The 23,069-nt window shown below is 39.7% G+C and overlaps 1 protein-coding gene across 2 annotated transcripts; it reads left to right on the top strand.

Moving 5' to 3' along the window:
- The first annotated feature begins 4,479 nt into the window (after positions 1–4,479).
- CNIH1 (cornichon family AMPA receptor auxiliary protein 1) lies at positions 4,480–18,563 on the top strand. Of its 2 annotated transcripts, XM_047864324.1 has the most exons (6): positions 4,536–4,680; positions 5,266–5,390; positions 9,896–9,964; positions 13,889–14,001; positions 15,415–15,558; positions 17,651–18,563. In XM_047864324.1, the coding sequence occupies exons 2-6, from the start codon at positions 5,289–5,291 to the stop codon at positions 17,676–17,678; spliced, it is 456 nt and encodes a 151-aa protein (XP_047720280.1). In that variant the 5' UTR covers positions 4,536–4,680; positions 5,266–5,288; the 3' UTR covers positions 17,679–18,563. The 2 variants fall into 2 exon arrangements, with proteins under 2 accessions (XP_047720281.1, XP_047720280.1); XM_047864325.1 differs by lacking the exon at positions 5,266–5,390 and having other exon boundaries at positions 4,480–4,680.
- Positions 18,564–23,069: the final 4,506 nt, after the last annotated feature.

Raw genomic sequence — 23,069 nt, 5'->3', positions numbered from 1 at the left:
TGCATTCATGTGATGGAATATTACAGAGCAATAAAAAGGAATGAACTAATACAACAACAACAGCAACAACATGGGTGAATCTCTGAGACATGCTGAAAAAATCCAGACATAAGAATACATACTGTATAACTCCAATGATCCCATGGAAAAGATAAATCTACTCTGTAATGACAGCTGGTTTGGTGATGGCCTTGGGCTGGGGGTTGGGAAGGGGTACAGTGGATCTTTTGGGGGGGTGCTGTAAATGTTGAACATACTGATTATAGGTGGTTATCTGAGTGTATCATTTTGTCTAAGTTCATTGTGCACTTAAAATGGGTACATTTTATTTTTTGTAAATCATACTTTAATAAAGTTTTAAAAAATGAATGAGTTACTAATGCATGCAGCAATGTGGAAGAATCTCAAAGAGAAAAGCCCAAAAACATTATCCTGAGCCAAAAAAAGCAGACACAAAGAATGCATAGGATTCCATTTAATAAAATTCAAGAACAGATAAAATGAATCTATGGTACTGGAAAGCAGAACAGTGTTGCCTGGCGGCAGGTCATGAGGGAATTATGTGGGGTGGTGGCAAGGTTCTGTATCTTGTTTGGGGGTGGTTATTACATGGATGTATGCATGTATTGAAAGTCCTTATACACCTAAAATCTTTGTTTTTCACCATCTTTAGATTGTACCTTTGTGTGATTTTGTGAAAAAAAAGACACATAAGAAAAGAACAATAACAATAAAGAACATACTTTGCACACATGAAATTGCTGAGTGAGTCATTTCTGTACACTGATTTTTCTCATAATGGTTGTGTAACAGAGCAAAGGGTAAGGTGGATGACACAGCCACCTGATACTGAGAAGCCACATCCTGCTGGAGCCCATGCTCTCTATTTGCACACAGCTGCAACTCAGTTTTAGAAATGTGTATAATGAACAGAAAATAACACCAAGAGTTATCAGCTCTGCTCCATATGGAGGGCAACTGGGAGTCAGACATCACTCTGGAGGGACAGGAGCTGTCTTTCCCCAAAACCTTGGACTGGGGAGGGCTCCTCCTCTGAGCACATGGCATGGAGGCTATGAGCCCCTGACAAACCCTGAGCTCTGCCATCAGGAAAGAAGTGAACATGGCTTTTGAGCACCAATACTTTCTGCTACACCTCCCATTCTTCCCAGCACCATAGCTATTCTTTCCAAGTTCCATGTCAATGTCCAGATCCATGTGCTATCCACAGCCACCAGGTTGAATTGCTTTTCCTTCAAGTATGCAAACCTCTTCTGACAGATTGGGAACTGCTGGCCTATGATTTTCTGTGCTCAGGATCCTTTCCTCGTTAATCAAGTCAAGGACCCAGGTCCTCCCAAAGCATCATGGGTACCATGTGATAAATGTAACTAGGATGATATGTTCACCTGTTACTCCACATGCATGGGAGAGCTCACGTTGGTTGAATGCAAATTCACGATAGTCCAGGAACTTTCCCTTTTACGAAACCACCATGTCTTTAAGTATCCTACTTACTGCTCCCCAGAGAGGGGGTGTGTGGTTTATGAGCCTCCTTGTCCTGAGAAAGAGGACCGTCTCCCTGGCATGGGCTGGATGGGGTGCTGAGCAGAGTGGCAAACGTTACTACCACTTGGATGATGGATGGTATGAATATGACTTGCTGCCACTTGGCAGTTTTCAACAGACATCAGTGAAGAAGAAAGCTGAGCTCAGGGGCTGAGCCTCTTCCTGTGGATGCTTGCGGATATCTTGAGCTCACATTCTCCTAACTGCTCAGCACCTCCCCTTCCTCCTTCCCACTACGGGTTTCTTTAGTCTAGGTGGCTAGAAAGTTCTTTCAGGTGTGTATTTGAACTGTTTTGGTCCCATTCTTAGACTACATGCTTTGTATTTCTGGGTTTTGTTTTCTAGTTCTCTGGTGGCTGACCTGTGCTTAGCTGTTTGGGTTGGGGACATGGGCAGTGGGAGTGGGAGTAAACTGATGGAAAGCCAAGTTGAACAAAGGAAGTTTGAGTGGGAGAAAGGGGGGTGCAGGAGAGAGGTGGGGGCACATAAGATTGATATTTCTTTTCAGTAGCATCCAGCTCCATCCATGTATACAAGCAGACACAGGAACTTAATTCAGTGTGTACTGCAATATTACTCCCTTGAGGTAAAAGGGTTAATGCAGCTTCCAAAGAATACTGACAATTGATTGAATGAGGATGGTATAGATTACTCACTGCCTGTAATGGTTTTCCAAAACGTCAAGTAAACCCATTATTTTCCTCACCAACTGCCTCGTCTATGGTTGGTTGATCTAATTAGCTCTTTGCCCTCATTAAAATGGATGCATTCTCTAACTGATTACAGCTGTGTAATAATGTCTAAAGCATTGCTAACGGAACTTTCTGCAGTGATGGAAATATTCCATATCTACATTGTCCAGTACAGTAGCCAACAATCACATGAGGCTATTGAGCACTTGAAAATGGCTAATATAGCTGATGAAATGAATTTTAGTTTATTTAATTTTATCCAATTTAAATTTAAATAGCCACACACGACTAAATGGCTCCTGTACTAGACAATGCAGGTCTACAGTTGACCTGTGTGCTCTGGTAAAATGTGAAAGGGCTTCATACTCCCCCAGCTCCTGAGCAAATTGGTATGACATAGAATGGGTGCTCAATAAACTTTCATTGCAATAGCCAAAATGCTACCCTTGGATGAAGTGGAGGGATTTGGGGTTTCTGTAACAGCAGTTATAGGGATAGGGGCAGACAAGATTTCTCTTGCCAATTCTCTCCACCTCCTCAGGTGAAATGTGGGACGCCCCTTCTAGAACCAGGGATGGGTTCTTGGAGAGCAGTTCCATTTTGTGTAGTAAGGTGCCAGACATAGTTACCAGGCAAGGGAAAGATACATTTCAAGTGAAACTGGAGAATAACTTGTTGCCGAAAGGTAGGAGGACTTGGAGGTGTATTGTGATGAAACATCACTTCCCAAAGTGTAGATGGGATTCATTTATGCAAACCAGGTTGGATCTCATGGTCTGGCTTCAATAATTCCCCGAAAACTTTTCCTTGACACCAGGAAACTGCATCTGCCTCTCATTAGATTGTGAATTCTCTGGATGAATATTGCCCAGTGCTTATTTTTTTGCTAAGTTTCTGTGGCTTGTAGTACTGAACATCTTCACTGGGGCCTTCCTTTCCCTCACCACTGCTTCCAGTCAATCAAGTCCTGCTGAGCTTATCTCTCCATACAACCAAATCTGTTCTTTCCTTTCTCTCCCCGCCTTCACTGCTTTAGTCAGTGCCTTGTAGCTTCTTCCTGGACCTTTGCTGTCTCACACTCCTCCAATCAGGATCATGGTGCATAGTTGGGGAGTTTGTATACCACAAAATCTGCTTGCATTCCTGTGCCCTAGGGTGGACCTTGTGATTTGCACAAAGGTGCCACATAATCTTGGTGGTATAGACCTGCACTAAAACAGTAGCTGCTAGCTACGTGTGGCTATTTACATTTTAATTAATTAAAATAAGTAAAATTTAAAGTTTAATCCCATAATCATACTGGCACATTGGAAATGCCTAACAGCCACATGTGGCTAGTGGCTACTGTGTCAAACAGCACAGAAAAAGAACATTTCCACTGTTGCAGTAAGTTTTGTTGGACAGCACTGGATAACTCTGCTTCTAAACCAGTCTATACAATTTGCTAGTGTGAATGATCTTTAATGCTAATCTAAATATGTCCTTCTCTTGCTTAAAAGCCTTCGATGATTTCCACTTCAATCAGCACCGATCAGGTAGCAGGGTGGTGAATCAATTTTGTGGGTCACAACCAGTGTAAGAACAAAACCAAGCTTATAAGGAAGTCATTCTATGATCTGAACCCTCCCGGACCCCCTTTCTAAGTTTCTAACACTGTTTTGTACTAGGTTCGACTAATTTAAGAACTGCTGGTGGTTTCACCTAAGACACTGAGCTTTTTTCTTTCTTTCATCTCTGTACCTTTGCTCATGCTCAATCCTCTTTTTGGAGTACTGGTCTATCTTCTCTTTGCCTGGACAACTTCTACTCATCACATAAGCCTCAGCTTAAGAAACAGCTACTCCAGGAATCCTGCCCTAAACGCTGCAGAGCGGGATGGATGCCCTTCTCTGACCTTTCATCACAAGCGCAGACTTCCCTTAACAGGGTCATAAATACTGTAATGATTTAAGTGTTCCTTTCCGGCACTATACTAAGTTCTTTCGGTGCAAGTATGTTTCCCCCCTTTGCATCTCAAAGGGGAAACACAGTGCCTGGAACATAGTAGACACTCATTCAATAAGTATTTGTTCAAAGAATAAACGAGGGAAAAAAAAAAATAAATCAATCAGTTGCGCGGACAATGTAAGCGCGTCGTAGACTTCGGCCATCAGAGGGCGCCAGCGCACCTCGGCTGGTGCGCAGGCGCGCAGGGAGGGCGGGCACGGCGGCAGCGGCAGAGGCGGTGGCGGCGGCGGTCGTGGCTGCGGCCGGGGGAAGTGAATGGTTTTACCCAGAGGGCCCTGCGCCGCCTTTCTCCGCTGGCACCGGCGCCGCTCCCTGCTCCTCCTTCCCGGCCATGGCGTTCACGTTCGCGGCCTTCTGCTACATGCTGGCGCTGCTGCTCACCGCCGCGCTTATCTTCTTCGCCATCTGGCACGTGAGTAGCGGGGTCCGGGGGAAGGAGGGCGAAGAGGCGGCGCAGCTTCTTCACGCCCGGGGTCGGCGGCTGTTCGGGCGGCGACGGCCCCCGTTGGTCAGTCCGCACACCAGGGGCTGGGGCCAAGGCGGGGCAGGCGGCGCGGCCAGGGCTCCGTGCGCCCCTTGTCTGCAGGCCGGGGGCTGCAGGTCCGGGAGGAGCCGAGGCGTGCGGTGGCCCCGTGGATGCACCCGCTGTGTCCCCGAACAGGCCGCGCGCGCGCAGCTACTCCTCCCTGGATGGGTGGGGCGGCCGTGGTCCCGCCGGGCCCTGCGGGACAGCGCTTCGCTGGCGCGGACCCTCCGCGGGCCCGGGGCTCCGCGTCTCCGCATCCCGGGGAGATGTGAAGGGCGCACGGAGGCATGCTGCGTGCTTAGCGGGAATGAAGTTTGCCAAATTACTATTATTTAGTCACATTGTCTTTCTTTTCGGGTTTCCGCAGGAGTGTGGCCCAAATGAGATAGTATACTTTAGATGAATTTCCATTGCTGGTTTCAGCACTTGTGGGGTACTTTTCGAGTAGAACGACTTTTCTTTTTTTTTCAGATTCTGTTTCCTTGTGAACTTTGATGCAGATTGGATTGATTACTTTGTTGACTGCATCTCCGAACTTTTCCCCTAAACCATACTTTGACCGCCAGAGTTTCTCAAGAGACAGCCTTCTTTTCAGGGTAGCTGGATTTAGTAGAGATAGTTTTAATTTGATTTTGAAAATGCTCAGAAATCTTAAATTTTCCTGGGGCATTTTTTTTTTTTTTTCTTTTTACTCGCATCATGCCGCAGGATTGAAGCACATCTTTACTGGTTCCTGTAAGGAACAAGGAAGTTTCCCCTGACAGTTCTACAACAGATTTGGAAGGATTCTTGTTTCTCTAGCACAAAATGAGAAGCAGCCTTCTGGAAATCAGCATTCATTAAAACATTTATCTTATATTTGCTTCTGCCCTCATATCCTTTTAGTACCTTTTAGGATATTAGTTTTCATTTGAATGATTGGACACGTTCAATCCCATGTAAATTTTAAGTCCTGTGTCATCAGCCTTATAACAAGGATTTCTTATGGAACATAGAGGGGCAGCGTGATTTAAATAGCAGTGTCTTGTAAAAAAAAAAATCTCAAAAGTAGAATGATATCACAAATTACTCTCTTTTGCTAAAGAGTGTGATTGTTTATAATGATTTTTTTTATTAAAAAAATTTTAATGTTTGTTTATTTTAGAGAGAGAGAGCAAGCAAACAGGACAGGGGCAGAGAGAGAGGGAGACACAGAATCCGAAGCAGGCTCCAGGCCCTGGGCTGTCAGCACAGAGCCTGATGTGGGGCTCAAACTCACCAACCTCAAGATCATGTCCTGAACCGAACTGACTGAGCCACCCAGGAGCCCCTGTTAATATTATTATTTTAGAACCCAACTGCTTGTATAGTGGGGAATGCTTACTTAGGTAGGCTGTTAAGCAATTCCTCCCTCAAAATGCTTGTGGGTAGGAACCAATAAATTAAGAGCGTTTTAGTCTCTTTGATGGAAGAACAATAAATAAAGATAATTTCGGATGCAAACTAGCTCCACTTTAGTAAGCCTTTGGTGGACGTGAAATGTGTGATTCCCTTCCATTTGTATATGTGGATTTAAGTCACTTCCTGCTTGATGGATGGTAAGGATTCTGAGAAGAGAACTGTGGATGGCCACGTTTACATTTTGAACAGGTTGTGTTTAGCTTAAGGAATACCTGAACTGAATTTTTAAAAAAATGGGTAGTTTAGTTTCAGCTTTGAAGTGAATATATGTCCGGGTGAACTAGGTAATTTTAAGTCCTGTTACAGAATTAAAAGAAAAATTTTAAGACTTCATTGGTACTCCGCAGAGTACAGAGCGCCTATCCTTAAGGATTTCTTAGTTCAGAGTATTCTACATCCTTTGGGAACAAATTGAAAATTCCAAAATATATAGTTAAAATTTTTCTGTTAACTACATAAGGTTAACTACATAACCTTCAGTTTATCTTCTTAGGTAGTTTTTTTTTTTTTTTTTTTTTAAATTTTTTTTTTTTTTTCAACGTTTATTTATTTTTGGGACAGAGAGAGACAGAGCATGAACGGGGGAGGGGCAGAGAGAGAGGGAGACACAGAATCGGAAACAGGCTCCAGGCTCTGAGCCATCAGCCCAGAGCCCGACGCGGGGCTTGAACTCACGGACCGCAAGATCGTGACCTGGCTGAAGTCGGACGCTCAACCGACTGCGCCACCCAGGCGCCCCTTCTTAGGTAGTTTTAAGTATCAGAAGACTCATTTGGAAATTTCAGTTAGAAATTCAAAGAAGCCTGTTTACATTAACTGTTGTATGGAGGTTATTTTTTGAGTTGATGGTTACATCTCTCTGTTTGGTCCTAATTCACGTGATTGATGCTCTGTAGGGAGTAGAGTTGGGAGCATAGATTTGTTTGAACAAAAATCATTCCAAAGACAGGCATCAAATTTGAAGGTATCCTGAATTGCATAGTTTGGTATCTTTAGGAATATATCTGTTTTGTTTTTGCACTTGGGGGGAAATTTTGTGAACGTCTTTGTCCAGGCACACAGTAACAAAAGATATGAAAACCACTAGGTTAAGAATCTTTTCAGGGGCACCTGGGTGGCTCAGTCGGTTAAGCGGCCTACTTTGGCTCAGGTCATGATCTCGCGGTCCGTGAGTTCAAGCCCCGCGTCGGGCTCTGCGCTGACAGCTCAGAGCCTGGAGCCTGTTTCAGATTCTGTGTCTCCCTCTCTCTGACCCTCCCCCGTTCATGCTCTGTCTCTCTGTGTTTCAAAAATAAATAAACGTTAAAAAAAAAATTAAAAAAAAGAATCTTTTCAGAAGAGTTTTGAAAACTCCAGCTTGTAGCACTCATTGCAGTAACGTACTCGTTAAAAGATCCCTTGAAATCGCCTGAACAAAATGTCCAAAGGAGTTAGTTTTAAAACGTAAGTTTTATACTCTGCTATTAAATTGGATCTTTGTTATAGGCAAGTAATTTTATTTGCAATGACAGTCCTTATCTTGATCTTTATTATTAAGATGCACTGGGGATGTATCACAACAAATGTCAGGTATTTGACTAATATCCATAAGTAATCAGAAATTAGTATCTTCCAATTGTACATTTATATTTTTAGCATTTATATGCGGTAGGGTTTATTAGCAAAGGCAAATGCCTTTTGGTGAGTTCTGTATTTTTTTAAGCTAGGGCTCTCCACCCCTTGCCCCCCCCCCCCCCCCCGCCTTTCATTCAATAAATATTGACTGAACACTTAAGTATGTGCTAGGACCAGGGACATAGCGGTGAATACAGCAAAAAATTTTTGCTGTCATGGAGTTTACATTTTAATTATTTTTCTTCTATTTGTATTTTACTTATAATTTTTTATTTGATCAGGTTGTTGAGTTTTATAAAATTTTAGAACATTTAAAAAAAAGATCTTTTGGGGTGCCTGGGTGGCTCAGTTGGTTAAGCGTCCGACTTCAGCTCAGGTCACGATCTTACAGTCTGTGAGTTCGAGCCCCGCGTCAGGCTCTGTGCTGACAGCTCAGAGCCTGGAGCCTGCTTCGGATTCTGTGTCTCCCTCTCTCTCTGCCCCTTCCCCACTCATGCTCTGTCTCTCTCTGTCTCAAAAATAAATAAAAACATTAAAAAAAATAAAAAATAAATAAAAAAAAGATCTTTTTATGAAGTGAAGAACTTTAACAGGGAAATAAACTAGCATAGTGAAAGCTAGAAATACAGAACTCCATTGATCACTGGTAATATTGAGTTAACACTGTCTCACATACGAGGATACTATTCCTAACCTACCAGAGGAAGGGCACCAAAGGAAAGGTTCTCTGTTCCCTAGATGACCAGTGACAGCAGCTAAAGCAGCTCCCCCATAAACTTGGTGCTTTTGGCTTCTTATTTTGAGTGGTATGTTGCCCTTATTGATTTTTCAGTACATTTTGATTTTGAAGTTATGTGTTAAGTGACCCTAAATGTTATAGCCACATTTCTCCAGATGTAGACAGAAACATTCTTGCCATATATTTTATAAGTGGATGAGATCTTTCTCCCCTATTGCATTTATACTTGTTTGGCTCATCACACCATGAGAAGCTGGTCTTACCTGGGTTACCCTTCAGTTTTTAGTTTGGTGACCCTAATGAAACCACCTGCAAGTGGTAGGAATATGCATATGACACAGAAGGAGGTCACACTGATCACTTTTATCGTGGCCTTGAACAGGGCTGCTTTTGCTTATATGATGCCTTTAGGTACAATAGAACAAAGAAGTTCTGCTCCCGGTTGGGGCAGAATAATGAGAAGAATCCTCCCTCCTGATTGGACACAGGCTCTCAGTGCAGAGCCTGGTGTAGAGCCCATGACCACAGGAGCACGGGCTGGCTTTGAGCTTCCACCTGGCCCTGGCCTTTTGTCTTGTAGAAATTGCACGACAGTATGTGGCGATTCTGGCCACAAAGTTTGAAAATCATTTGGTGTTCCTCTCTATTCTGAGGCTCCTTCTTGTATTTCCAAATTGAAGTAGGACTTTGAAATGTGAGCACAAATGGGGGAACAGACTGAAGCATGTGAGCCCATCTCTGGTGTCCCACTGAATTCTGTGACCAGAGCAGGGCATGCACAAATGATGAAAAATACTTCACCCTGAGAGGCACACAGACCTGTACATAAATACTTCAGTGTGAGAAATGCCATATTGGTGGCATTATAAAGTCCTGTGCTATGTGGATATTAGAGTGGCATGCAGTTATTTTGGCCCAAGGGAGTCAGGGTAACCTACAGAGAGGAGCCAACATAGGAAGAGGGTTTTTATAATGAAGAGTTTTGGTAAATAGTTGTGGGTGAGGGAAAAAATAATCTCAAGAAGAAAGAATAAGTTGAACAGAGGCACTGAAAAATTGAAAATTGAAGATATTTATTATAGTAGTATAAGATCATTTAAATGATACTAATATAAACATGTTTTCAGTTCTTTAAATCTGATTCTGGTTATTAGCACATACTGAATTTACTGTAAATTGGTACATGTAGTATACCCTACTTTTGCTTTTGTTTTATTAACTGAATTTAATTATCATTTGATGATGGGGCAGGTTTGTTGCTGTATTGTAATAAAGTGAGAGGTCCTAACTATTTTAATTTTATTTTAGATTATAGCATTTGATGAACTGAAGACTGATTACAAGAATCCCATAGACCAGTGTAATACCCTGAATCCTGTAAGTTATAATAAAGGATTTTTCTCTAGATTTTTAACCTGTTTTTGCTTTTAACTTGATATAATTTAAAAATGGCCAATATTCTCAGTAGCATGATATAGTTGTACTTTTTTTGAGTAGGCAGAATTTACAAAAATATTCTTTTTCCTGCTTGACTATTCTGACTATTATTAATCTGCTGGTGATCTTGTCAGCTGTCATACTAACATTCTTCCAATCTGCTTTTTACATTGTCGGCCAAAGACAGTTGAAAAGGTCAAAAAGATTAAAAGAGTCAAAATTGCATTAAAGGTGTGTACTGCTTTTTAGTTTAATGTTTTAATGCTACATTCATTTCATGGGGAGGGTTAGGGCATTTGTATCTGTAAAGTGTTCTGTTTGGTGTGCTCATTTATATGCCTGTTGAGGTTTATGATTTCATGAAGTTTCTTACTTTATGCAAATGTTTGCTTGCTGGCCCAGTCAAGTAGGGAAAGCTGTTAAATGCTTATGCGTTTCTGAAATGTTATAGCCATAGGCACTTCTATATTACATTATTTGGTTCAGTGTTTGAAAGTTGGTTAACATACAATGACTTTAATAGATGGTAAGGTTATTCTTATGTTGTGACTTACTGTGAGGTAGCCCGGAAGTGGAGTCTTCGGGAGCATGTCTACTTTTTTTTTTTTTTTTTTTTTTTTGGTTATGTCTATTCTGGAATTAATTTTTCACTCTTTTTAGGTGGATAGCTCTGTCCTTAGGCTCTGGACTCATGCTGCCAGAATTTTATGGATAATAATTTATGTACAAATGTCTACATAGTTATTTCTGGTATATATCCACTCTCAATTTCTAAAACAGCCTTGTCTTACACTAAGTTCTGAGCTCTGATGGATTTAGTTATAATGCGGATCAGCTCCATTGTGCTTAGGGGTTTTTATACATATTTTTTGACTTCATTTAGTTTATTCATTTAGGAAGATTTTACCTTTAGCCTGTAGGTTTGATTTTGCCTAACTGGTCAGAAACTGAAAGGTTATTTGAAAGCAGTGGGTACGTCTTCAAGAATACAATAATACAATAATTCATCTTTAAAAGTTAATGAAGATGAAAACTTGTGTAGACTTGAGTTGTATAAAACTGTAAGGCACTAGCATGCTAGAAGGAGTTTTTGGGGGAAAGATCTATAAAGTTAGTTTGCTACTTTATCATTGTTTCCTAGATAAATATGAGTGATGGAATAGATTTCTAGCTTGTCTTTAAAGAACTGCTACAGTAAGACTATGTAGGGACAATTAACAGTGTTAACTTACTGGCTCTTTCTCTGCTGTTAGGAAACAAAAGAGAAGATGAGTCTGCTTTCTCATTGGAAAGTAACAAGGTTCACTGTAAAATATCTTAACCCACTGTTGAAACTAATTGTTACCAAGAAATTAAGAAACCAAAATTTGTTTATTAATGAAAGTTTATTAATAATATTCTATCTTCTTTGGCTTCTCATTACTTCAAATAACCAAAAATGATGAGGATGAGAATAGCTGAAATCAGATGAGGGCTTTCCTGGGCACCAGGCCCTGTGCTAAGCAGCTCTACTTGGGATTTTTCTTTCAGTGCTTGTGACAGTCCTAAAGGGTAGGTGTATTGTTATTCTCATGAATAGGAGGATAGGCTGAGGCTTAGCCAGGTTGAAGCACTTTACTAACAAGATCAAACAGCTAAGGTAGAACCAGAATTTGAACCCAGACCTCCACATTTTTAAGTTCAAGCTTCGGTGTTTCCCTAATTTATTGTAAATTTAAGAGGGACTAATTTCATTTTTACATAGAACGTGTGATTTCTGACTCTTCTTCATGGAAGGAAATTCTCACCTTAAAAAGATAACTTGCTTGGGACACCCCGATGCGGCATAGATTGGGAGTTTTTATACCAGCACAAGTTGCATTCTGGATAGGGTGCCGATAATTGGCTTGCTAGCAGTGCATCTGACAGTTTTCCCTATTTAAAGTTTGTTTTGACAATTCTGCCAAAGTATGGGGGAAGACAAATATTCTATGTTAAAATGTGAACCTTAACTAGAGAATGTTACGATTTGCATGTTAAATATTATTTCAGCCATATTTGTGTGAGGAATTTTTTTCTGGATACTAGTTTTTGTGTAAACATTGGTTCCTAAATGGAATAATTTTTGTGCCACTTACCAGGAAATTTCACCATTAAAGAATGATTGGAGTGGGCTGGTTTTTGTAAGAGATGTATAATAAAAGTGTCTGGATTTTTTTGAGATGAAGGGAGTGTGGCATTGTTTCATATTAGAACTGGAAGAGTTGCAGATTATCTTTATTATCCCTCTTACTAAAGTATATTGTTAAGAGCAGTAGAGATCATGCTTTCTAAATCATTTTCTCCCCATATCTCAGTTTGGAATTGTAGGATGAAAATTTGGATGATTTGTATTGTTACCTATCACTTGGCTTTAAAGAGCTGAAGTACTTATTATAAGGAAAAGAAAAATCCTGTAATTTACATGAGTATTATAAACAGCTCTAGTGGAACTCCTAATATAGTGTATCTTTTTCTTGGTCTGTCCTGGTTGTAGTCTTTGTGTTTCAAAGGTTTCCTGTGGATCTTTTCTTGTTTTCTTGCAGATGTTTAATTTTGATCTTAATTAAATGGTGGCTTAATGGTTCGTGTTATTTACAAGTTTGTATACATACACAGAGTTTATTATATTAAGTTTGTAGAAAATATCTGGCTAGTGGTATAGATTAGTTGGTTTTACTGAGATTTCATTTAAAATATTCATTAAAAAACTTTGCTTTACAGCTTTGAAATGAAGAAAGTGATTTGGGAGTAGTAGAAAGCAGGCTTGAATATGTAGTACAATTGCATTTGTTTCTACAGCGATGGTTTCCTTTCAGTAAAGATCTGCTGATGTTGAGGATTCATATAATTTTACCTTGATACGATGTGAACATCTGAGAAACTGGCTTTGCATTTGTGACTCATAGGAAGTCCTTGGCCGAAACTTGAAATGAAATGTTTGGGACTTTAAATAAGAGTCATTAGGCTGAAATCTTTAGGATGAGAAAGGCAATTAAAACTAAAGCATGAATTCTTGGTTATTTTATAAAAAGTATTTCTCTTCAATTAATTTTTCTCTACAATCAAATTATTTTGTTTTTGAGTTCTGAGCTTCTACTGGTCTGCTGTGCCTGTAGTAGTTCATTGGAAAGCAGGCTTAAAAGAAACGGGAAGGCCATGTAAAATCAGAGCTCAGGAACTAGGGAAATTTCCAATTTTATGGTTCAGAACTCTGTCTTTTCCCTCCTACATTGCAGAATGCACATTGTTTGCATCTGTGTATATTAGTGTTCTTCCCCCTATGACTGTGCTGAGATTATTGGCTTTTGGCTTTCCGTTGAAAAATGACTTTTGTGGTAATGTGGTGTGGTTTGCTAAATATTGTATATGTAGCATTCCTGGTTTCTGTTAAAAGCTTTAAAACATTAGTGTGTAAAATAATCTAAAGGGAACTTTTGTTTTTGTGGATTTTTTTTTTTTTTTGTATCATGTTGCATGCGATCAGATACCTCATTTTTATATTTTTATCATTGTTGAGTGGTGGGAAGTATTCCAAGTGATTAGCAAATAACTGAGTAGTCTGGGTGGTAACTTTGTATAATTTAACCTGTTACTGTAAGAATTTGAATTTTAAATTTTAAGTTCTATTTATTTTCTTAGCGCAAGCTATATCATCTGGTCAGTTTGCTTCTAATTCTGCTTTTGGTAAAAATTTAAATATGGAAACAACACTCAGCATCTTTCATCCCTGATTCTAAGAAAACAGTGATTTTGCATTATGGGAACTTGGTTGCCACCTGCTTTCCAACAGCATTTGACTTAATGCCAAGGCATTTTGATAACTGCCTTGTATTTTTCTTCCAGCTCGTACTTCCAGAGTACCTCATCCATGCTTTCTTCTGTGTCATGTTTCTTTGTGCAGCAGAATGGCTTACGCTGGGTCTCAATATGCCCCTCTTGGCATACCATATTTGGAGGTAATATAGATATATTTCTAATACTTTTCCTAATTATATCTTACTTATACTATGGTTATCTTACATGCTAGTCACCTAAATGAAAACTGAAAATTAGTTGGCATTTATTTTAAGTTTATTTCGGATAGAGAAAGAGACAGAGTGTGAGTGGGGGAGGGGCAGAGAGAGAAGCAGGCTCCAGGCTCTGAGCTGTCAGCATAGAGCCCAACGTGGGGCTCTACCTCACTGACTACGAGATCATGACCTGAACTGATGTCAGGTGCTCAACTGACTGAGCCACCCAGGCGCCCCAGTTGGCATTTATTTTAAAAATCAAGTAGATGAACAAATAGCTGTTTAAATACCTTTTATGGCACTTACTTTGTTAATCTGTAGAAGTGTTTTTCAAAAAGTGAGGTTTAATTTGGATACAGTTATGTGTGCAACTCTGAAGCCCTATCCCTGTCTGTTACCCCTGCACCTCCCAAGGAGAGTAGTGATCTCTGTGAACTTGAATTAATTTTGCCCATCTTTGAATTTCATATAAATCAAAATGTACAGTGTGTTTAACTTATTTCTCCATTTTTACTTTATGATTTTAAATTTGGTTGTTTATAAAATATATTCATTTTTTTATAACTTTTAAGGTATGTCAGAGCTACATAATAGAGTTAGAGGTTTTTTGTTTTTTCTTTAATAGGCACGTTAAAATCTCATTGCTCTTCATTTTAGGAAATAGACTGAAAAAGTGTTTAGGAGTAAAGTGATACCACATCTGTGACTGAGTTTGAAATAGTTTTTTTTTGAGAAAAACATGCATATTTGGAGCTAGAACAAAAAAGAGAAGGGTAGAGCTGTGTGGTTAATGTGAATATCTTGGTGAAGTGTTCTTTTCTGTAAGTCTAAAATTACGTTAAGAGAAAAAGTTAAGAGAAAAAAAACCTTAATTTTTTATAGTTATTGTTCTTTTTCTTGTACTTATGAAAGTATAGGGCAGACCAGATGTGGCCTAAATAACTGTCCTGTTCTCATTTAGGAGCTTATTTATTTATTTATTTTAAAGTTTATTTATTTGGGGAGAGAGAGAATGTGCACATGTGCACGCACACGAGCGGTAAAGGGGCAGAGAGAGAGGGAGAGAAAGAATCCTAAGCAGGTTCCAGTGCAGAGCCCAACACAGGGCTTGATCCCATGAACCATGAGATTATTACCTCTGCCAAAATCGAGAGTCAGATACTTAATTGACTGAGCCACCCAGGCGCCCCTAGGGGCTCTTGTTTTAAAATTAAGATGATAAGAGGAAAGAACTCCACCCTAGAACTAAACGCACTCTTCCCTGTGTGGACTGCCTCTCATTGTAACAAATGTTATTTGAGGAGAAAAACCCTCCTTCCCATCCTTTTTGGAGTGGCTAATGGACTGTGTTTATTGCAGGTATATGAGTAGGCCAGTGATGAGTGGACCAGGACTCTATGACCCTACAACCATCATGAATGCAGACATTTTAGCATATTGTCAGAAAGAAGGCTGGTGCAAATTGGCTTTTTATCTTCTAGCATTTTTTTACTACCTATACGGGTGAGTTTAAAAAAGAAAATGAATATATGATTTCACTTTGCTGCCTAAAAAGTTTGTAGGCATTACAGTCTTAACACCTTAAAATCCACTTGAAGAATAACTCAGCGTCTTGAATGGTGGTAACTGCTAATGGCACAGTGCACACCAGCAAATGCACACACGTTGAATATGAATAAACTGGTACTTGTCGGGACACCCAGCTGGTGTGCGGTCAGAGTCAGAAAGTTTGGTCAGGGGTGCTGCTTCCTAAGTTTTCAGACACAGTAATCCTCATTGTCTGTGCAAAGTGATGGCATTGAGAAGATTGCAAAAAAAAAAGTGTGAGTTTGCCAAAATGTTTGTGCTTGGCTTCACCATCTCTCTTGCCATGGTGTTTTACTTTTTATCATTCTTTACAAACTGTATGCTCTGCCCTTTATTTTATGGCTTGCTTCATGTGAATGGGAGCATGAAAGAAACAGGTCTTTCCTATGTGATGGTGCGGCGATCGACTCCTCTCCCTTTATAGCCATGATGGACTGCATCATTCCTCTAGGCCAGCAGTCCTTGACCTTGGCACTGTTGACATTTTGGCCTGGATAAATCTTTGTTGTGGGGGCTGCCCGTGCATTGTGGGATGTTTAGCAACATCCCTGGCCTCTACCCAGTAGATGCCAGTAGCGCCTGCTCTTCTGCAGTCATCAAAACCAAGAATGCCTCCAGACAGTGCCAGATGCCCTCTGCGGGGCACAGTCAGCCCTGGGTGAGCACCACCGCCCTAGGTGTACTGGAGATGGAATAAAATGGCTGCTCATTAAAATGAGGGAAGGGGCACTCTCACACGTGGGATTGTATTTCTTTAAACTGCACCATTATACTTTTCTCATCTTTTATTGATATATATTCAGCCAGAGAGAACAGTTCCAACTGATTTCCAAAATAGGAAGAAAGTTGGCCATGTAAGATGGAATTGTATTCATTAAGCTGCTTTCTTATTCCCTCTTCTTTTTGTTACTGGAGAACTTGCTGAGTATTAGATGGTAGGTTTATATTCATGTTTCTCTTTACGTTATATGTTTCCATTACGGAAAATGATGAATGAAGTGCTAGACTGAAATTCATGGAAAAGATATGTTATGCTTTTAGAGGTTATACCTGTGAAAATGAGTATCCATTAGTGCATCTACAGACGTTCATTTATGAAACAGATAGTGAATAAGTTCTAAACAGCAAAATGCCATGTGTCATCTTCATGTCCTGTTAGTTTTCATTTTTTCAGTTTCTTTAACAAATAACTGGAACAGTGCTGGCATATAGTGGTACTTGAGACATATTTGTTGAAAGAAAGAAAAGAAATGAATGATTGAATAAATGAGAAAATCAGAGATGTGCACTTGTGGGCATGTGGTGGCTCTATGTCATTTCATTTCTGCTTTTAAGTTGTTTGTCGAGTTTGCTCAACTCTTTGCTTTGTATATCCAGTTAGAGACCCATGCTTTGGAACCATGCCTTTCCCACCTTACTCTGGTAGAGTTGGTCTGAATCAAAGGGTTATTTTTAATTTTGCTCACTTGTGCCCTTTTCTTTTTTAACCCTCTTGCTGTTGCCTAGAGCCTTTCTCTGATGGGAAAGTTCCTTAAGTCACCATTCCCATCTGTAAAATGGGGATGATAATGGTACCCAACTCCTAGGACTGCTTGGAGGATTCAGCGAGGTCATGTACATAAAAGACCTAGTGGAGGGCCTGGCATGAAGTGAGCCCTTGCGAGATGCTCACTGCTATTATTAGACGACTCCAGAGCAGTGCACTGTTTGGATGGCTTCTCTAAGCTCTGATCCCCTATTAAGCTTTCAGCTGTGCTGTTCTGTTTGCTAAAATTGGAAAGAAAATAGGAGACAACCACAGCACAAGCACTGAGCCAAGTCCTACCTTAGGCAAAAGTCCATAAATGCAAATTAAGATTGTCTCGTGAACTGGTCATTGGTCTTTTCATTTTCTGTGGTGGTGTGATATCATAAACTAGTTGGCTGTATAAAGCAGACTCAACTTTTTGGTGCTTTTTGTTTTTATTATTAGGAACGTTTGAATTAATAGGCTTTTTCTTCTTTTCAGCATGATCTATGTTTTGGTGAGCTCTTAGAACAACACACAGAAGAATTGGTCCAGTAAGTGCATGCAAAAAGCCACCAAATGAAGGGATTCTATCCAGCAAGATCCTGTTTCCAAGAGTAGCCTATGGAATCTGATCAGTTACTTTAAAAAATGACTCCTTATTTTTTAAATGTTTCCACATTTTTTGCTTGTGGAAAGACTGTTTTCATATGTTATACTTGGATAAAGAATTTAAATGGAATTACGTATAAATTAATATAAAATGATACCTCTGGTGTTGACAGGTTTGAACTTGCACTCCTTAAGGAACAGCCATAATCCCTTGAATGATTGCATTAATTATTGACTATCCTTAGTCCATTGGAAGCTTTTGTTTATAGGAACTTGTAGGGTTCATTTTGGTTTATTGAAGTGCCATCTAATTATAAATTAGCTGTAGATATCAGGTGCTTCTGATGAACTGAAAATATATATCTGACTTGTGGGAAACTTCATGGGTTTCCTCATTTATCATGTATGTGATTATATATGGACACATTGACAAAATAAGAAGAGTGGGATTTTCTCCCCTTCAACTTGAATATTATCCCTGTATATTGCATGAGTGAGAGATTTCCCATTATTTCCATCAGAGTAATATACTTGCTTTAATTCTTAAGCATAAGTGAACATGATATAAAAATATATGCTGAATTACTTGTGAAGAATGCATTTAAAGCTATTTTAAATGTGTTTTAATTTGTAAGACATTACTTATTAAGAAATTGGTTATTATACTTAATGTTCTAATCTGGTGGTAAAGGTATTCTTAAGAATTTGCAAGTACTTTAGATTTTCAAAACTGAATGAGAGAGAACATTGTATAACCGTCCTGCTGTTCCTTTAGTGCAATACAATAAAACTCTGAAATTAACTTATTTTCAGTGCATTGTTTTAAAGATTACAAATAGCTATTTCTTACACTTGCTTAATCCATAATAAAGACATATTACTGTCAGTTTTTAAAAAAACTAGTAGAGTATTACATTGTGTGTGTGTGTGCGTTTTTTTTTTTTTTAAATACTGTGCCCAGATCTAAAAAGAATGTTTAAAATTTTTTTTCTAACATTTATTTATTTTTTGAGACACAGAGACATAGCATGAGTGGGGGAGGGGACAGAGAGAGAGGGAGACACAGAATCTGAAGCAGGCTCCAGGCTCCGAGCTGTCAGCACAGACCCTGATGCTGGGGCTCAAACTCGAGAACCACAGAGATTGTGACCTGAGCGAAAGTTGGATGCTCAACTGACTGAGCCACTCAGGTGCCCCTAGAAAGGAGTGTTTTTAAATGGCTAAACACATTACTCTGTGTTGTCACTTGACAAGATTCATAAACATTGATGCCACAGCATCATCATTTTTTGTAACCAATTTAAAAAATTGTGGCATTTGAAGTGTTAACTTTGTTTTTCCTTTTTGAAACAGCAGGTTTTAAGGAAAAATGACTTGTTAAATTCATTTTTGCTGCTGCTTGTAAGGCAGGTAAACTATGGCATGTTTTTGTAAGAATTCTTGTGCTTTATTTGGAATGAGGTAGTTAAGGCAATTGAAGATAGTGTAAGTGGTTCAGAAGTTTCTTTTTTTTTAAATATTTATTTTTGGGAGACAGAGAGACAGAATGTAAGCAGGGGAGGAGCAGAGAGAGAGGGAGACACAGAATCTGAAGCAGGCTCCAGGCTCCGAGCTGTCAGCACAGTGCCCGATGTGGGGCTCGAACCCACAAACTGTGAGATCATGACCTGGGCCGAAGTCGGATGCCTAACCGACTGAGCCACCCAGGCGCCCCATTTTTTTTTTTTTTTCCATAAGTTTCTTAAAAGATCAAAGAAAGAAAACCAGTATCTAGAAATTCCACTTAATAATCAAGGGAGTTTATGGATGAGTTTGTGGAATTCGTACTCTGCCTTGAATTAGATGCTGGTTGGTTAATCCTCTGGTAGCGAAAAAATGCTTCTCCACCTTTGAGAGTAGCCGTTAACATTTTGGGATTGCGTAGCAGGGTGAGTATGTGGAAGAAGAGAATGTAAAGCCAGAAGAGTGAGAACCAAACCATTTCATAACGAGACAAGCTTTAAAGAGCTGTGTTTTGGGGCGCCTGGGTGGCTCAGGCGGTTAAGCGTCTGACTTCGGCTCAGGTCATGATCTCATGATTCGTGGGTTCGAGCCCGGCATCAGGCTCTGTGCTGACAGCTCAGACCCTGGAGCCTCCTTCAGATTCTGTCTCTCTCTCTCTCTCTCTCTCTCTCTCTCTCTCTGCCCCTCCCCTGCTTGCTCGCTTGTTCTCTCTCAAAAATAAATAAAAACATTAAAAAAAAATTTAAAGGCCTGTGTTTTATGGTCTGAAGGACACCTCATGGGAGGTGAACTGTTGGTCAGCTCATGCAGAAAATTATTTATTGACCTGTTGCTAGGTACTAAAGATTCATGCTCTGAGTTTGAGCAGTTTCTAATCCAACTAATGATGTCAGCACCCACTCCTCATTTTTCTTTCTGGTTCACAAGTACTTTTGATCATGAGGGACCTTGTCGAGGCCAGATAGGTTTCCTGGAGCTGTTACCTTGGCATTCCTGTCAAAGTCTTTTCACAAGCCCTTGCTGTCTCCTAGCAAGTGCTACTTTCAAGTATTAAGAAACCTTTTAATCATATTTTCCTGATTATTCTCCACAATTCTGCAAGGTTTAATTAAGGCTGCAGTTTGTGGAAGCCACCTTCTCATGCTTCAAAAATTAGATTTGTAGTCCTTAGCTGATTCCTCAAAGGTGACTTGACTGCCAGTAAGGTTTACCCTTCTCAGGGGTAGGCTGTTGGTTCCTAGGCATGGAGACTGTGCAAAGATTGAGTGCCTGGAAGCTCTCGTGATATCTACCCGTCTTTACCTTTTCCAGTGTTTTAGGAAAGTAAACTACTTATGAAGAGAAAGCAGAAACAAGATCCCTGCACAAGGCAGTCTCCTGTTGGCTCTTGTCCTTGCTCAGACTCCAGTGTGTTCCCCCCATTTTATCTGTTTCAGCAGTCCTAGCCTTCTGTTATTCCTGCAGGTCCAGCTGCGGCCTAGTTAGCCTGGCGGCGTAACCCTTCCAGCTTTTACCAAACTGCTCCCTGTGCAGTGACCGCTGTTTACTTAGGTAATTTTTTTTTGCTTTGTTACAGTTACTTTTGCTATTATGTGGTTTGATTTATCTTTAAAGGGTTTTCCACCTTTCAAAACCATTGTTGAATACCGCTATGCTGTGGTTTATATCTATACTGACAACTCTTTGTTGCTGTGGGTACTACAGATTCTCCTGAATTAAAAATCTTATGTAATAAATGTAGTCTATTTAGCAGTTATTCTTTAGAGTAATACTATTATACCATGGAGTATGTCCCTTTAGTACTAAGGAAGTATAGGTGTAGAAACTTAGTAATGACGTTTGATGATTTTCACAATTGTAACTGGCATTTCCCACTTCTTGTCCCATGGTTGAGGAGAGTTGGGTCCCAGGCTTTGGACAAATTGCTAATTTGTTTGAAGTTTGAGGGTTGTTTTTCATGGGAAGGGGAAGTGATAGGAAATGACCAGACTTTTGACATGTGTCAGGTATTACGAAAGAATTTGAGAAGCCTCTTGGATTACATCATTAACTCCCTGACCTAGCAGTCAAGTTCAGATACCCAGATAATGGTCTTTCACAAAGCAACAAAGTACATGGCGGTTTGCAGTATGTGTGTCGTTTTAAGCCTGTTCAATATATTTAAGCCTGAGGACCACTCTTGCTAATAGCTCTCATAGAGCTCTTCTCTACTCTGCAAATCAACATATTTTGAAAATATGTCCACTGTATGCATAGAAAGGAAATAGAAATGTAGAAATACTCTAAAAGTATGAAAAAACTTTCCTTGCTACATTTCTCTTTTCTTCCAATTATATATTTACGAACAGTGCTCATGGAATATTCTTGCCATGGTACAAATAATGATTTCTTTGTATCTCTTACACCCTGCAGGAGTGTGAGCTTTCATTTTAGGTGTGGCTATGTCACAGCAGTGTGACGTATCCACACCCCCCCCCCCCCCCCCGGTTAAATAATATGTATTTAAAAGTATTCATGTAGTTTACTTATTTATATATCATTCAACACTCACAAATGTGCATCCCTCAATAATCAGTTGTACAGTATAATTGTAAGTCAAATTTTGACACCAAAAATATTTTAAAACAACTCTATTCAAAGGGGAAAGATAAAAATATTGATACCTGTCTAGCATTGTTCCTAAAAGTATGCGAAGTATGCATATTCATCCTTTGGGGAAACTACTAATGTTAGTCTCAAATTATTTAAACTCTTTTGCTCAAACCAATCACTGATCTGTGGTCAGAGCAGCAGCCAGCGAGTCTTTGGTACCAGCAGTATAGCTCGGAAGATGAGTCTGAACTGATACTTTAGAGTGATGCCAAGAGAAAAAAATGTGCCTCTATTCCTAGATCTGTTGAATGGCTTTCTTAGAACAATTTCACTTTGATTAATTAAGAGTCCTAAAGCTAAATATCTAAAAGGAGTAAACAGCTCTGCTGCCTGTACTGCTTTTGGGAAATAGTGTCAGCCATATAAAGTGACTGCTCTGTGGGACTGAAGGTTTTTTTATCTTACGTTAATTTTAGTAATGCGCATAGTGGACGTGGAGATGGAGAGAACGTGGTCACATGGATAAGAAGTTAATTTTATTGTACAGTGCTTTTTCTAAACATTGAAATCTCTTTGCTTACCATGTTCATATATTCTGGAGAAGAAAAATTTCTTAAATAATAGGTCGATGACTAGGTAGACCCCTAAAACTACTGAGAGAAACATAGAATGTAGTTATCCATCTGTGCTCACGGTTTGTTAAAATCTAAGCCTGATCGGTGCTGTACCGCTGTCCAAAGAAAATGCCCTTAAGTAGTCCTACCTTAGAGCTTAATTTATTTTGCTTTTGTATATTAAATAAAAACCATCTCAAATGTGGCCTTGTGTAGTTTATGGTTAATGGCTGAGTCTCTGTGTTAATTCAATTTCAGCAGCTAACTCTGACTTGTGTGTGACCAGGACTCTACCTTGTCTCTCTGCCCCATTGGTTTGAGGGCTGTTCCACAGGTTAGGTAGAGAAAATACTTTTCCAACTATGTGAAATTATATTCTTTTGAGTAGTGCCCCATTCCATGATTCTGTTACGGAATAACTGATGTTTTCCCTTAATACTTAGTATTAAAGTAGTTAAGCATTTTAAACATGGAAGGCTTAACTGGCATTTGCAGTAAAAATGAGAGAAGCATGCACTTGGGAAATTCATTTGATTAAAGGATTTGATTAATCCATGCCAACCTTTTTCTTCCACTTTCTTAAGTGTTCATGAATAAGC

This window comes from Prionailurus viverrinus, chromosome B3, assembly GCF_022837055.1.
Source record: "Prionailurus viverrinus isolate Anna chromosome B3, UM_Priviv_1.0, whole genome shotgun sequence".
Classification (NCBI taxonomy): Eukaryota; Metazoa; Chordata; class Mammalia; order Carnivora; family Felidae; genus Prionailurus; species Prionailurus viverrinus.
Note: the sequence above shows the minus strand (reverse complement) of the source record. Positions and strands in the feature narration are given on the sequence as shown.